At 35.7% G+C, this 16,479-nt stretch overlaps 1 protein-coding gene across 4 annotated transcripts in view; it reads left to right on the forward strand.

The window, feature by feature from the left end:
* The window catches only part of GABRG1 (gamma-aminobutyric acid type A receptor gamma1 subunit), a 56,535-nt gene that overhangs the window by 24,709 nt on the left and 15,347 nt on the right, over window positions 1-16,479 (forward strand). For all 4 annotated transcript variants that reach the window (XM_420725.7, XM_025149993.3, XM_015285484.4 and 1 more), the window contains exons 3-5: window positions 894-961; window positions 13,544-13,764; window positions 16,296-16,378. In XM_420725.7, coding sequence (XP_420725.3) covers window positions 894-961; window positions 13,544-13,764; window positions 16,296-16,378 — 372 coding nt within the window. The remainder of the gene's footprint in view (window positions 1-893; window positions 962-13,543; window positions 13,765-16,295; window positions 16,379-16,479) is intronic.

The following is a 16,479-nucleotide window of genomic DNA, read 5'->3' on the forward strand; positions in this document are numbered from 1 at the left end:
AACTTCAGAATTAACCCTCTTGTGTTCATCCATTGCCACTCTGTCTATCATACAAGGTGGAAAAAAAGTACATAGGAAATAGGTGTTGTTTAAATGCAGACCTCTCCTGTATCACATCCTGACCTCTTCCATTTGTATCTTTTTTCCTCTATGCAGCAGCCTGGAGATAACAACAAAATTATCAATGACACGTACATCAGATGTGACTTTTGTGGAAATTTGCTTAGATTTTGTGTCTTTCTGTAAATGAATTAAAAAAATGTATTTCTGAAAAAATTAACTTTGTCAGCTCAGAAACAGTAATTATATTGGAATTTCTTGATCATCTTTCAGTTTGGTGTGTGGAGAAATATGTTGATGAAGCTGATGAAAGTATATTGGCAATCCATAGGTGCAATTGTGTGAAGAAATATGTGGTTAAAAGTTGTTTTATTTTTGTTGGATGTCTTCAGTAGGAAATGCTGCATACTGATTTCTTGCAGCTGGTAAACATGTCTGCTCCCAGACCTTCTGGTTTACTGTACAAACGTCCTTTTTCTGAACATTTTTTTCTATTTGTGTTACTTTTTTATGCCAGAAGAATCTTTTTTTCTCCCCACTTCCTTTACCTTTGATATTTTTTGTATCTATCTTACACATATTCACAAAGTATAGATGGAATGTAGGTTGCCTTAAGATACAAAAAATTCATCTTGATAATTTTAACTTAATTCATATGGGATAAAGAAGCTAAGTCATATATGATTCTTCACAGAATGCACAAACCAGAGATGTAATTTTTCTGAATCTAATAAAATAATATCAGATTTATTATTATTTTAATAAAATACATTATCAATGTAGAGAATAAACTGAATATGCAATTATTATGGTTGCTGTTTTTTCTTTTTTAGTGAGAACTACCGTAATTGAAACAGATGTCTATGTTAACAGCATTGGCCCAGTTGACCCAATCAACATGGTAAGTTCAGATTATTGACAGAAAACATTATCTGAGAGATGCTGTGGGCTAGTATTATGAAGTAATTCTAATCTTATTCAGATGAGCTTCTTTATTTCTTAATATGTATTCTTATGCAGTTGGATATAAATGTGATTATTGCAAAATCAAATTTAGACTAGCTACTTGAAATTGCTTTAATTATTTCAATAAACTCGTTTTTGGAAATGAGACCATACTGAAGACATTGCTCTGAGAACTTATTTTGGCACATGTTAAACATTTTCACCATGTTTATCTACACTTGGTTTACCTCTGGTTCAGTATGCAATACTTCCCAGAGCTGCTCCTTAGGAGTTTGGAAAAATAATATTTGACCCAACATTTATGAATAAAACTATTTTCAGTGCATTTATTTATTTATTTAGTTCTCTGGAAAAAAAAAAAAATTGAAATAAACTCAATTTTATTCTTTCTTTCATGACTTATTTAGTATTATGGGTCATCCTCAGTGTGTATGCATAGCTGATTTCTTCAGAAGTCAAACAATGCAATTCATCTAATTTCTGGGGAGATCTGCTGAGGCTAGATCTCATTGTTTGATACAAATTGTGAACAGCACTTGTGAGGAAGTTGAGTCTGTGGCCTTTCCTGAAATCACCTAGAATTGTTTTCATTTCTGTCTGAGTTCAGGGTGTTAGAGGCCTGGCTGCAGGACTTTCTTGGACAGTGCAGTGGCAGTGGCTCCTCTTAGGCTCAGAAGCAGAAGGAATGAGGCCGGGACTGGCACTTGGATGAGTTTGTACTCAGTCCCTTCCTGCGTTTTCCGTTTTTACCTCCCTACATAATTTTTCAGTTTTTCATTTGTGTGCAGAAGGGCCTTTTCTTCCAGTCTAGGTTTCCTAGACTAGGCCAGTGCAGGGAACTTCTGAGCATTTGGCAAAATTATGCTATTTCCAGAAGTATATTAAAAATGTGTGAGTTGCACGTGTCATCATGCTCAGGTGGGGAATATCAGCTGTCAGAGATGAGATACCAGAAAGAAAGACTAAGGTGGTACTTAGTAGGAGTGAAGGTGTTAAAAAAAGCAAGATGCTGATATGGACATTTATTCCAGGATAACAGTTCACCAAGTTTAGGGTTATCATCACCTGAGGCTGTGACAGCAAAGTCTGTCTCAAGTGGGGGTTTTACGTAGAGAACTACTTGAAAGAGCAGGAGGGAGATGGTGGGGGAGTTATATTGATGTTCAGTGTAAATTCTTCCTCTGGTTTCATCTGTTTTCCTACTCCATTTTTTCTTCTCTACTTCTCCCCATTGTATGCCCTCTGATGGAACTTATGGTGGGAGCAAAATGTGTGGACAGGTTGCTACTCCTAATAGAGACATAGTAAACAGTAGAAGTTTCCTGTATAAACTAGCAGTTGCTTTCTCTAAGGTTGGACTCTAGGAACTTGAATTATATAAGCATCTAATATCACTAAAAAAATCAAACATTTTAAAAAAATAATAATAAAAAAAAAGCAAATTTATTAAAGCTTCCAACAAAAATGTTTTTAATCTAGGAAACAACATCCTCAGCAAAAAAATAATTACAGATGTGACCTTGTAAGCTCTCTTTATGTGATCTGTTTCATTAAGGAGGCACTTTCCCTGGAGTTAATATTGTTTGTGATAGTTAACCAATATTCCAACATTTCCTTCAGTTTCCAGGGCTGTCCTTAGCCCTCATTTTATTACTTTATGTGAGAACACATATCTGTGATTCCCTTTTGGATTAATCATTTCCCAGATATGTTAATTCAGTCTGTCAAATGATAACCTTTAATTTTTTAGTTTAGAAACAAAATGGCATGATGTAGAGAGGGTTTTTTGAGGTTTCTTTTTTCTTTCTTTTCTTTTTTTTCTTTTTTTTTTTTGAACAGTAAGGTTTTAGCATGATATCAGGCGAATATGTTCCCATGAAAGCTTTAAAAGGTACTCGTTATGAGAGGAAACTGATTTATTTTTCTAATACATTTTATTTTCCTCTTGCTATGTAATAGAGTCTTTCACTTTCATAAAACAGAGATTTTAAGTATATGTATGACATTCATTAGAATTTATTTTTAAAGGCTCTTGGAGTCTGGCTTTCAGTATTTAATTTAAGAAAGATCTACATAAAATTCTAGATGATATAGACACCCCATGCATAAAAGATGTCTTCCTGCAGCACGTGGTCTCTCTAGGCATCTGCAGTCTGAGTAAATATTCTTAACAAGTGTCTAGATCAGTGAAGTATTTAGGCTTCTAATACTTATTAAGCTTAAAGATTTTTGTATTTATTTTTTAAAGCTATCCTGCACTATGCATCCTTCAGCAGTCATATAAACTACATCTAAGTGCATTTTTATGGCCAAAGTCCTTCTCCCCAAAAGCTCTGCAGTAGTCTGGCATTTTCTTAATGGAATTTAGACATATGATGAATATTTAGAGCCTGTTTTTCTCTATGTGGAAGCTCATTCTGTTGAGCACTTAATGCAAATGTACTTTTACTACTTTTCTTTTTTGTTTCAAGCTAAGACTAACATAAAAAAAAAAAAAACTCACCAAAAAACCAAAAGAAACAACAACAACAAAAAAACAAAACAAAACAAAAAAACAACAACCATTCTTCTGGTGCAAGTAGTACAGCCTGATATATGGCCCTTGTGTGTAAATGGTGTCCATTTGTACTGCCTATGGACCTCCTGATATTTCTCTGCCCTTTGTTCATCACCTAGTCCTTCAGTGTTCATCAGTGTTTTGTGCTTTGATACTCCAGTTTATTTACAGAAGTCCTCTGCTGCTGCCTGTGGCAGAACCATGCCAGCACCTCAGCATTCATGGTCTGGCAGTTCTGGTTGGAATTCATTTCATGTTTGAAGAAGTGAAATATGTTCTGAGGAGAATCATTGTCTCTATGAACTTTGTGATTACTGAGTCAGAGGAATAACATGACTGCTTTTTCCCACTTTTGAGAATTTATGAAATTTCATAAGTTTGTGTGGGTCCAGCACGCAAGCCCTGCAGATTTTTGGAGAGTCCAGTATGTGCATTTTATGAAAACAGGTTCCATTTCCTTTCATGTGGTGGGAACAGTTCTTTGGAAATCAGAACAGAAGTATCAGCAAGCCTTTGATTATCATCCATAGCTTATTGTATGGCGTCTTCTTTGGAATGAACAAGAATGACACATATTTTTCCCCAACTCACCCCTTCTTTTTTGATTAGGAAAGATAGATTTCAATAATTCTGGTGCCTATCAACACTAAAAGTGGTCAGAGTTAATTGGCCGTTAAACATATGAGCGTTTGGAGACAGTGTTTTTCTATAGCAGCTGAGTAAATATTCCTTCAGTAATCCTGAATATTGTTTTTTCTTCGTTATGAAATATACTTAAGTATTAAAAAACATGTCTATTAGTATGACTTATTTTGCCAGCTATAGGAACTTGAGTAATAAAATTTTATTTATGAACTATAAGTGCTCTCTGTTTTTCATGGTAAAAAAGAAAAGAGCTTAAGTTGATTAGTCTGGCTGTTGCTGGCAGTGAGCTTGCCTATTGCTGTTTCAAGGTAGCTCTAAGCTTATCCCATCTGGTTTCAGGGGAATCAGCCAAGTACAAGAAATATCCTGCTCATACTGGCTCAGCACAGCAGTTCCAATGTCACTCACAATTTCTGTGATCATTCTGAGGGGAATGACAAGGGATGAGGGAAAAACCAGCCTTTGTATGACAAAGAAATATTGTAGTATCTTTTCTGAAAGCAAACCAATGCAGAGCAATCTTTTCAACCCTTGCTTTAGACAGCATTCAGTACTTGTTGGTTTTTCAACTGCAGTTTACCTGTTGTCTCTCCATAGATACAAAGTCAGAATAGATAGTTAAGGTCCCACACAAAACATCAGAATATCTGTGCTCATTTCTGTAAAATGTGCCTTAATTTGTGTGTGCTGTTTAGGAGCAATTCAATCTGAGGTTGCAGACTTCTTGTTCTGTTGCTCAGGAGATACTTTTTGTGTGTGTGTGTAGATCCATTGTATCACTTAAGCCACAGCTGACATGGTTTAACTATAAGAAAACCTACATTAACTCCCTTGACTTCATTAGAGTATGCCAGCATACATTGGTTGAAATCCATTTAATTTAATGGATTCAGCCTCATATACAAATTCAGCTGCCTTCTTCTTGTCTGTAACTCTGCGTGTCTCCTTCTGTCCCATATGAAATACTGTCTTGTGTATCTCACATCTGTTAACAGATCTTTAGATACCTCAATGTGGCTAAATCATAGCTTTAAATCTTCTTCTTCTTCTTCTTCTTTTTTTTTTAACCCTTCCTCACTCTCTTTTGCTGTGGATATTCTGTGTGGCATCGAAATCTAATATTTTTCTATGATGTGATGGATCCTAGAACCTGGAGCGAGGTCTCAGACAGTCTTGCAAATTCTGACTATAAAGCAACTTTCAGGGGTTTTATTTTTATTTTTTCTTAATCCATTTATCACAGTGAATCTCTTGTCCACATTTGCATTATTCTGTTGACAAATTTTTGGATTGCAATTGCCATCTTGCTCCAGTCATACTACTTATAAATGTCCTACTGAGAGAATTTTCCTCCATTTCTACTGAATCATCTCTCATTCATGTTCCTCCTCAGGCTCCTCTTACACTGGATCTCACACATAAACTGTTTCCTTCAAGACACTTCAAAGCCTATTTGCAGCCTTTTTTTTTTTTTTTTTTTTTTTTACCCCCCCTAAGAAGCCAATTCCTACCTGAGATCTCAACAGTTTCTGTTCACATCCTTTCAACTTTTCAAATTGGTATACCATATGCTTTCTCCCAGTCTGCACCTTATACTTCAAAGAAACTTTCTGTAAATGTCTGTAAATCTTTTTTACTGTTTCTCATCATGTTCCTGCTTAAACTTTTCTCTCTCTCTCTCTCCGTGGAGGCTACAAAATGTGAACATTTAAACATTTGTTGTGCTACTGACAGTACTTACTGGTATCAGATTCTCTATTTCCTGCTGCTTTTGCCCCCGTTGTCTTTCCAGATCTTCACTAAAAAGATGGAAGACATCAACTGGCACTAGAGCTAAACCAGTCAGTACTTTTCTCCTGCTTTTTCCCCTCAGCTACACAGACTGTTTGGCTGCTCTGCTGTACAGTTTATTGTTATTTCTGATACCTTAATATCTGTTCCAAACCCTTCCTGTCAGCTTCCGCTGTGGTTGTCTCTTGTGTCTGTAGCTGAGACAAGATACATTTAGTTATTAGTCTTGTACCTCTTACATTTAGGAGAACATTGCTTGTTCTTTGTTATTAATGCCTAATTTTTCTGTCCATATGGAAATATTGGAGGCTGTATTCAATTTTTTTGAGTGATTCTTTTGGCCTAGATTTGCAGAGTTTTGGAAAGAAAGGTAAAGGTTGTGCTTTGACTGTTAGAACTGCTTGATGTAATCTAGAAACTGTCCTTGGTAATGGCTCCTACAACACAGGTTATTATTCCTCCTTCACTGCTGCACTCTAGAGGAAAGCTGCTGCCCTGGCCAGTGCCAGGATCTGTGATGACTCTACAAAAACTTACTTTCTGTTAAAAGCTGAGCAATTTCATGAGCAGGATTTTTCTGTTCATAATATATGCTCTGGGAAGTCCAGTTTGTCAAGTAGTGGAACCATCTGGATGCCCCTTCCTGCAGCAGGACCCCTAGGTTATTTACAAAAGAGGCAAACCCATTTTTGGAAGAAGTTATTATCCTGCTCCTTTGCTGATGTATGTGTGAGTGAGCTGATAAAATAGCAGCTAGAAAATGCAGTGCTCTTTGCTGCTAAACAGGTGTAACTTTGCTGCCTGCTGATCTTGACTTTATTTTTATTATTATTATTATTCTGTTGTATAGTTATAAATTTGGTCAGGTTGTAGCTGCTTATTTCAACCACTATGAAAAATTTGCATCTAAAAAACTTCTTGTTGGACTATGTTGGAATTTGTTATTCACTGGCATACCGTAAGTACTGTGTGAAATTTCACTTTCTAGAAGAAGAGTATTGTCTCTTGCAGTGATTTATTCCCACAAAGTGTTACTCACTTTTCCCTGGGGCAAATAGTTCAAGAGGCACTTTTAGGAAGTTCTGAGCCGTTACCATGCTCTTCTATCTTCATTGTAGCATGTAAGTATTTTGAGATTCCTGACTGCTTCAGCAACCAGAAAGCTGTTTAGAAGTGCTGTTTCACATAGGATTATGTAACCTACAGGAGTCGCAAGGTGGGAACAAAACCAGGTAATTATCTCTTCTGGTTTTGCCATCAACGTTGGAATTTTGGGATATGGCAGGAAAACCAGGAAAGCAAAAGACCAAACAACTGTAACTGAATAACTGTGATTGATCTGGCTTTAAAGCAGTTGTACCATGCTGAATGGTGAATCCTTGTTTTTGAGACTTTGTAGCTCATTTATGAGATGAAATTGTAGAAAACCATGTATGCTTGAGTGCTCCTCAGCTTTGTTGCAGAAATTTTGTGTGGGATTAATTTTGACTGCTTGAGTCTCTCATGTTATGAGAAGGAAGATGTAGGTCCAGAATTTAGAAAGTACAGTTAATTGAGTTGATAAATCACTCTTGACAGCCTCAAAGCCAAAGCCCTACTCCTTATCAGTATTCACTCCTGTGTTTTTAATATATAAGTAGTGTTTGTGTCTCATTTTTCATCTCTGAGTTTTGGCTCTTTCTGTACTTTAGTATTTGTTTATGAATGGCAGAGACTGAAATGTTCAAACTTCAATTGAAAAAGCAAACAAACAAACAAACAAAAACAACAAAAAACCCACCCCTTTTTGTATTGTTTTCAAAGTACAAATATATATAGTGTTTACTTCCTCTTTTTATGCTCTCTTCAAATAGACATAATCATAGCTTATCAGCAGAGATTTTGCTAAAGTGCTTTAGTTACTTATCAAGTTAATCTTTTTACTAGTTAGGAAAATTTTTATTGTTGTTTCTAATCTACAAAACATTTAAATAAATCTTGCCTCTTATTCATATTGTGGTTTACATCTGTCACTTCGCATTCAAAATAAGGACCAGACAAGCACAGATACTAAATTATGGTGTGAAGAGCAGTAATTCTATATATATTTTTTCTATATTGTGACTATGTAGGGGTCTCATTGTACTCCCTCACCTTCTGTGGATATGATTTGCTATATTTCCACTTATCCTGTCTGTATGCTTTTATAACATATTCCAATGTGATTTTCTGCACAACCATAACAATCTGGTTAAAAGATTCCGGGAGCAGATGCTATATTCACCATATTTCTGGCAACCCCCACTTCTTCCACTACAGTAGGATTATTAATCTAATACAGATGTACTTATCTGACAAATCGCAATGATTCTGATATTTTAGATCTCACTGTAGGGTCCATGAGTGAGCAAACTAAAATTGTTCACTAAATAAAGAAATTTTATTTTTACTTTGATCTCAACCATGGGGATCAAGATCTGAAACCCTGGCTGAGCCTAATGCAGCTCAAAAAAGTTTTTTAAGAACTTTTGAAGTAACTCATGAGGTAGAACAAACATAGTTTAGAATTTCTGTTGAAAGAAGCCATATATCAAAGATAACTAAGTATTTTAGTGAAGTACTTAAAAGCACTACGTTGATGTCCAGAGATAGTTGGTTGTGGGAGAAGGTAAAGGTTACAAGAGCCTAATGGCAGCTTTCTGGCAAGATGAAGATAAACTGGCTTGGTAGTTTACTTGGTTCTCTTCTCTTGGGGGAGCATGTGGATACCACTGTTTGTTTATGACTGTCTTTGTTGTCTAAATCTTTTAATCATCATACTTATCTGAGTCTTTGATATTAAATTGCATATCTTAATATCAAAACATAGTTTGTGAAATTTTTTCTCTAGCTTCTTTTTTTTTCTTTTCTTTTCTTCCCCTGCAGAATTCCCTCCCTCACTCTCAATGAATTTTTGTTTTAGAAATTAGAAAACTGAATAGAATGAAGAAGGATGGGGAATATATTGTAGATCTTGGGTAACTGAACGAGATGAAATCACTTCACAATTTGTATTTGAACTGAATTCAGGGGTTCCCTGTGGAACAAATGTCTGAATTAGTCTGTTGCATTCCAGGAAAATTAAGGTGTGGATTGGTTCAGATGGAGAAACAACTGTAGGTTTCTGGGCAAAGAAGGAGGAAGAAGAGGATATTTTTATTCTTTTTTACCTCTGCAATTCACTGGTAATGATCTATATTGTAGAACTTCATCTGGGTGGTATTTCTGATTTTGGTGTTGGGATGTCTCATTGCATTTGTATTTAGCCTGAGAAAACTGGGCCAGTTTTTCCTGTTGTCGTACAAATGTATCACAGTTAACAAGATTCAGGCAACAACTAACCTAGTCACTTCTCCATGGTTTTTGCTGTGAAATATCAAATCAGCTGTGGGAATGCTAGACAAAACATTCAAGAAGAATGATTTTCTTCTTTGTGCAATTTTTCCATCCTTTTGATGTTAAGTTGGAACTGGCATATTGTATGTGCACTGAGATGTAATCATATAGAATGATGGCTGCCTCCCTTTCTTTCCCAGCTTTCCATTAAAACAAAATCTAATGTTTGGCTGTTACTGAAGTGTACTGATCCTTTTGAGAAACTAACGTTGAGAATTTGGTGTATTCCATACAGTATCTGTTCCTACTCTATTTTATATAATTGCTTTACCTTATTAACTGTTTCTCTCTGAGACTATACACCTGCTTGTCAATATTCACAGACTGTTCACTGCCTGGCCCTTTAATGGCATTCTCTGATTAATCACTATGTTCCCAGCCTTTGGAGTTTGTTATTATCTTTTAGAGAGGACAGAGATGAAGGAGGATTGCAGTTATCTGGAAATAATTAGGCAGGTGGGCTCTTTATGCCAGCTGTGCAAAAGAGTTCGGTGACCTAATCAGACGCCAAATATGAGCTAACATGTGCACTGTTTATTGAACCCTGTGAGGCTGAATATGAATAAGCACACATTTTGCTCTGGCTGTGACTAATGCAGCCGTAGATTGATTTCATTTTATTCTGCATGGATGTTTTATCATTAGTTTCATTTAAAAGAGAGAGTAGTAAACCAATTTTTATGGTTACAGAATGTCATTGAATGGTGAGCTTTATAAGACTAAGAGAAGTGGCGATAAGTGTTAAATTTAAATTTTTCTAAGAAAATGAGAAAAGCAAAACAGTTGCTCAGAAAGATTTATTACTCTAAAAGAAAATTTTATTTTCTGATGTGCCGTTGTGCTTGTTAATACAGTGTATAAACAAAGATAGTGCTTTTGTTCATCTAGTTTTGGAGACAAAGTACTTCCTTAGTGGTAGTCATTTTTCTACCACATTTTCAACAAATTTTGAGGGCCCAGATTTTCCCTTCTTGTTAGAAAATATGAATTGTTTTTCAGGAGCTGCAGATTTAAGGGAACTTACTTTACAAATCCATGAAGCTTTAAAACTTTAGGTCCATTTCAGAACTAGATCTTCAGAAAGGATCCAACTTTCTTAATTATTACCTTTTCAGGTTTTTGCTCCCAGGTATCTACACTGCCATGGCTGCATACTGACAGACTTACTTGAGCCTCATTTGCCTAATCATCTTGTAATGTGTACCTGTACTTGGAGGCTGTACAAGATCTGTTTGGACCCATAACACCTGGCCTCTTTGTGAAGGAACTTTTTTTGGGAAAGGAATCTGAGTCCCATCTTCATATCTTGAATGTCTACATGTGATTACAACATGCATGTTCTTGGTCTTTATGCTCAAGTTCACTTGAGTGAATGCTAGTATAGATGAAATGAGCTGAGAGTGTGAGATAGTTAGGCAAAGGATATATGCTGCCCAAAGGATGTACTAAGGACCCTCAAAGACAGCAAGGTCTCAGCGAGGCACAGGACAAGTAGGTATGCTGAAAAAGTAGATAGTAGTGTCCAGCAATGTAGATATTAGAAGTAGAATAATTGCTCTTGAGTGAAATCAGAGAGCCACAAGTTGTGAATCTTTCAGGTGGGATGAATGAGTGGGGTTGTGCCTTTGACTGAGTGAACTCTGAGGGAAGAGGGACATGTCTATATGCTTGTTTCAACTTAGAAATGGAAGACCACTCTCTGTAGATAAGAGGCTAGCAGTTGGATCTATTGTTATGCATTCAGCATTGGAAAAGACTAGTCATTATGATATTGAATTATTATGAGTCAGATTATTTTTTGAGCAGAAAAAAATAATTACTGAAGGATTTTAACATTTCCTGCTTTCTTTGTTTTTTTTTTTCCTTTAAAATGTTGTTCAAACAACTCTTTTAATACATTGTTCTGATAAAAACTTGTACATTTGATACTGAAAGGTAAGAGAATCCAAGCATCTGGGTCTACTGGGGCTGTTCCTTTGCTTTGCTCATTCAAAACCATCAGGCTCTTCTTCCTTTTTTATCTTAATTTGATAGGGTTGTTGGTATTCTGTGGCAGCCTGAGTTTTCCTGCCCTGGGTGTATTTGACTGTAATGACACTTTGATATATTTCTTTTTCTCAGACAATGCAGTGCCACTGTGAAGTGGCTGCTTAGAGTAGCACCTTCAGACAGCCTGCTCTTATCATACATTTGGTTGTTTTTGATTTCGCTCACTGACTTTTTTTCTCCTATTTTTTATTGTTAAGGCAACAACTAAATCTTTGTTCATGTTGCTTCATTTAAATCTATTAAAGCACTTCTTTAGCACACTGTCTTGTGTATTTATTTACAAAAAACTGAGGCAAATTTGCTTTCCAGTTGTAACCTACAGATTAACACAGAAAGCATGATGTTGAGGATAAACAGGTGCTGGGTTTTCATAGGTGTCTTGAAGATTTTTTTATACAAATAAAATAATCAAGGACTTGTTTTAACCTGCAGAAACTTCTCCTGATGACAACGTCTGTCAAGGAGTAAACTAAGTTTTAGAGTGATCTCCAGCATGCATTTTTTAGTCCTTTTTTTCTCTTGTCCTACTATTGTTTTCCTCATACACCTTTTATTTTTGCTTTGCAAGTCACTGAGTTTGATAGTTTGTGTGGAAGAGAGAGCAGATGCAAGCCTTACCCTTGCATATCTATTCTACTTCAAATCTTTTCTTTTCACACCCAGGTAAGTGGGAAAATGGAGAGAGATTTAAGCAGTCCTGGTATATCTGCCTTTGCACTTCTGAAGGATGGAGTGACAAATTTCACCAGGGAGATAGCTGCTAACATTTGGAGAAATGAGAGAGGAATCTATAACTCATACAGCTGGATACTGTGGCTATTTAGAAATAAAATGAGCAACAAACCCTAATCCAATCAGCAAACCCTTCTACTGTCATTGCATTCTAATTTCATTGCATCTACATTCATTGCATTAAAAGTCAGAATTCACTGTGCATTTTTACTGTCCAAATAAACTAGTAATGCACCCCTTGGCCCATGCCAACACTGTCTCCTCTCTCTTCTCCCCTCACAGATGACAGGGAGCAACCAGTGTGAAGTGTGTAAGTCTGGCCTTCAGTGATCCTGTGGACTGAGGTCTGAGAGGAGATTCTGAGTTGCTCATAGGAGCTTTCATGTGATAGCCATGTAGGAGAGATGTGCCACCATACAGAGTAGCTGTTGGTCTTAACGTCAGTGTCATGGTCTGGAGCTGAGACAAATGCTACAGAGATTAGTCTGCTGCTTTGCTCCTTTATTTTACTCCTATACTGAGCAACAAATGGTTGGATTCTTTGCAGATGCGATGAAATATTGTTTTTCAATATTTAACTCCCTCATCTTTAACTGTCTCATTAAATTCTTTGATTTACCACTTTTTTGACCATAAAATCTACTGAAGAATTTGACTTTGTATCAGAAAATAAAACCTTTAATAAGTGAAGTGAAATTGCATTAGGGAAATTCCCTTTCTGGCTGTGTATGCTTTTGTGTGCGTGCAGGTGAATATATGAGGTAGATGGACAAGTTTTTTCAGCAAGCAGTGATATTTACTTCCTGCATATACATGAATTTTTCAAAGTCTGAAATTTAGCCAGTGGGTGTGTTCTGTTGTTTTTGTCAAAATACAGATGGGCAAGGTTGAAGATGATTATAGCTTTCTTGAAGGATCTAAAGATGCATGTTGTGAAATTCAAGTTGGAAAATATAAGAAATGTATTTTGTTTGCTTTTGAAGAGATGTAAATCTCTGTCTTTAGAAACTTGGCCTAGCCCAGAACAACTAAGGTTGTCCTTAAATCTGTGTCTGTTTCCCCTGATGTGGTTGTATTGTGTGAGGACTGCGAAGTTATAAGATCCTATCAGGTCTCCTCTTCTTTGGCTAAACAGTGTGTCTCAGGAGAGTGGAAGTAGAGGCAGAAGGCTATGTGTGCCTTTCCTCAGTCTGCTACAGGCTGCTGAATGCAATATAGATCATAATAAAGAGAATAGAAGAGATAGCCCTGGATTTATACCTGAATTGAAAATTCTTGCATTGCAGGCTTTGGTAAATGTGTATGTAGATATTTTTTCTCTGTTTTTAGGAATACACCATAGATATTATATTTGCCCAGACTTGGTATGACAGTCGTCTGAAATTTAACAGCTCGATGAAAGTCCTTATGCTTAATAGCAATATGGTTGGAAAAATTTGGATTCCAGACACTTTCTTCCGGAACTCAAGAAAATCTGATGCCCACTGGATTACAACTCCAAATCGCTTACTTCGAATCTGGAGTGATGGAAGAGTATTATACACCCTAAGGTGGGTCTTTAATAGCTAAGTAGAAAAGATAGAACTGGTATGAGTAAGAACACAAAAATAAATATGGTTCAAGTACCTGGAATTTCCTTTGTTGTTGACCGCAGGAATTTACAAAGAGTTTGCTAAGATGGAAAAAAAAAAAGATTTGATAACAAAAAATATTAAATAAAAAATATTGAAATATACTGCCCAGAATATTGGTTAAATGCAGCTGAAAAGGATAGCAAATTTTAATCCCTTTTTAGGTACAAACAAGGTACCTAAGGAAAAAAGTTTAAGGAAAAAGTTTAAGGAAAAAAATACCAACAGAGTTGTATTTCGTTGCTAAGATATCACAAACCTGAGTCATAAATTGTTTCACAGACTTTCTATTGTAAGCAGTTAATTATCTAATTTTCACCAGTTTATATTTTGTAAGTAAAAGATGAATGCTTCAACCAATAAAAATAATAAAATAGCTTGATTAAAACTAAGGTCCAAGTTCTGCATATACTACTTCTCATGTTTACTCTTACAAGCTACTAAAATCTACAAATATGTTCCTCCAAGTTAGGCATAAGCAAACATGTTGGTAGTAATTCTGCTTGGCAAATGATGGATGCTTGGTTTAATTTTAAACTTATTATCTAGGCTATCTGCACTGATCTCTGAGTCACTTAACAAACAGTTCTTGAATAGCTGCAGTCTACAGAAAGCATTTTAGGAAAATCTTTCAATTTTTCTTATTATTTCTTAAGCACATCTAAAAAATCTTGCAATAAATTAGAAGCCAATAGGGAAGTAGCATGTGCAAAAGATGACATAACTGATTTTTTTTTTAAATCAAACAGTAACAACATTTTAATTACTTACACTTAGTCACACTGCTTTCATCTACAGACTAGTAGCATTATATGAACAATTTATTGTTCAAATTATTGTTCAAATTATTATATGAACAATTAACAAAAAGCAGAAGAAAAAATTACAGCGCTTTTAAAGGGATCCCGTTCACTTACTTTTGTTCTTAATATGCTTCATTTGAACGTATAAAGTGCTCCTGGGAGAGCACTTTAAATTAACAATTTTTTTTCTGCTGTTTATAAAAATCTTGTGATAATCTCTTCTGTTAATATGCTAATAGTTTTTCTTTTTTTTTGAATTAAAAATATATATGTAAAAGTTGGATGTTACCCTTTCATTGCCTGCTCAATCTCAATGGTAGAGTTTTTGTTTTTAATAGGAATTAATAAATTAATCAAACTCAGTGAAAAACATGTGAGCTCTCTCAAAGCAATAACCAAACTACTGTGCTGAAGTTTGAGCTATGAAGTGCAGTGAGCTGGAAGTGAAACAGCAAAACTGGGTATTCACCTGGCACTACAACATGCAAACCTCTGTATAGATGAAGATATGATCTGATTTCAGCCTAAGGTGGAATAGCACAGAGAGTTCATACTGGAATAACATTGAGTTCATGTGTTGACGATTGAAGAAATAATAATTGGATCTGACAGTGTTCCATGTTCTTTGGTTCCTATGTACTACTACTCTTTCCCCATTGGTACTTGAGGGAGAAGACATGGTGATTCTTTAATGTTCAACTGCTCAGTAGGATCAGTAAACTCAGTAGGCTTACTGAGTCTACCCTGAGGTTAGACCTTGATTTTTCCATTGCACTCATCAGTGATTCCAAATCTGGTTTCACTTCTTATAATAAAAGTTTAAGGGTTTGACCATTCAAAGATTGAAAATGGAAAACTAAGGCAATACGTACATATATCACAGTTGGAAAATTTGAAGGGCACTCCCAGAGGGATGCAAGTGTCTTATTTGGAAATGGGGCTTTTTTTCTTTCCCAGTGTGTGGCAAGAACCACAGTTTTCCTTAAAATCCACCTTGTTTAGAAACTCTTTAGAAGTTTGTGATAGTATTTTCAAAAGCTGAAACTGATTTTTTTCTGTTGTTCAAATACTAGACTAGTTCTAGACTGCTTCTAAAATATATACTACCTACTTGAAAAACCTGTGTGCCTTAGACACTGAATGAGTAGAAATGTCAAGATTGTTCTTCATGGTTCTTCTTACGCAAATATAGAGTAGGCCTTGTGTTCCCACTTATGTATATATATGGGTGCATATATATTTATATAAGTGTATATAACCATCAGATATAAGGATGCCAAATGCCATGTGACTTTCCAAAACGTTCTTCAAAAACTTCATTTTATTGTTGTGTTTATCTCCCCTCCTTGCCCTGCCTTTAGCCCTTCCCTTTTACTCCTCTTTCTGGTAGAAAATTAAGAGATTCCCAAATCAATTGGCATTTTTCAAATGACTTGATATGGAGACTGAAATGACACAAGTAATCAGATTGCATTTGATAATTTTGTTCTTTGGAGATGGTGGTGGATGCCTTTTGCAGATACACAGTTGGATATGCATAACATCCATTAATTGGCAAAACTGATTTCTATGCATGTGTTTATTATCTAGTCTGAAGTGTCTAGATGCATGAATATAATCTTTCTTTTGTTCTTATTTTCTAATTAGGCTGACAATTAATGCTGAGTGTTATCTTCAGCTTCATAACTTTCCTATGGATGAACACTCCTGTCCTCTGGAATTTTCAAGCTGTAGGTGGTACAATACTTTTTCTTTTCTCTTTACAACCAGGCTTTACATTTCCTTTAAATCCAGCAGAAAGAGAGCAAGTAATTACTTTTTGAAGCCTTGA

This window comes from Gallus gallus, chromosome 4 (assembly GCF_016699485.2).
Source record: "Gallus gallus isolate bGalGal1 chromosome 4, bGalGal1.mat.broiler.GRCg7b, whole genome shotgun sequence".
NCBI lineage: Eukaryota > Metazoa > Chordata > Aves > Galliformes > Phasianidae > Gallus > Gallus gallus.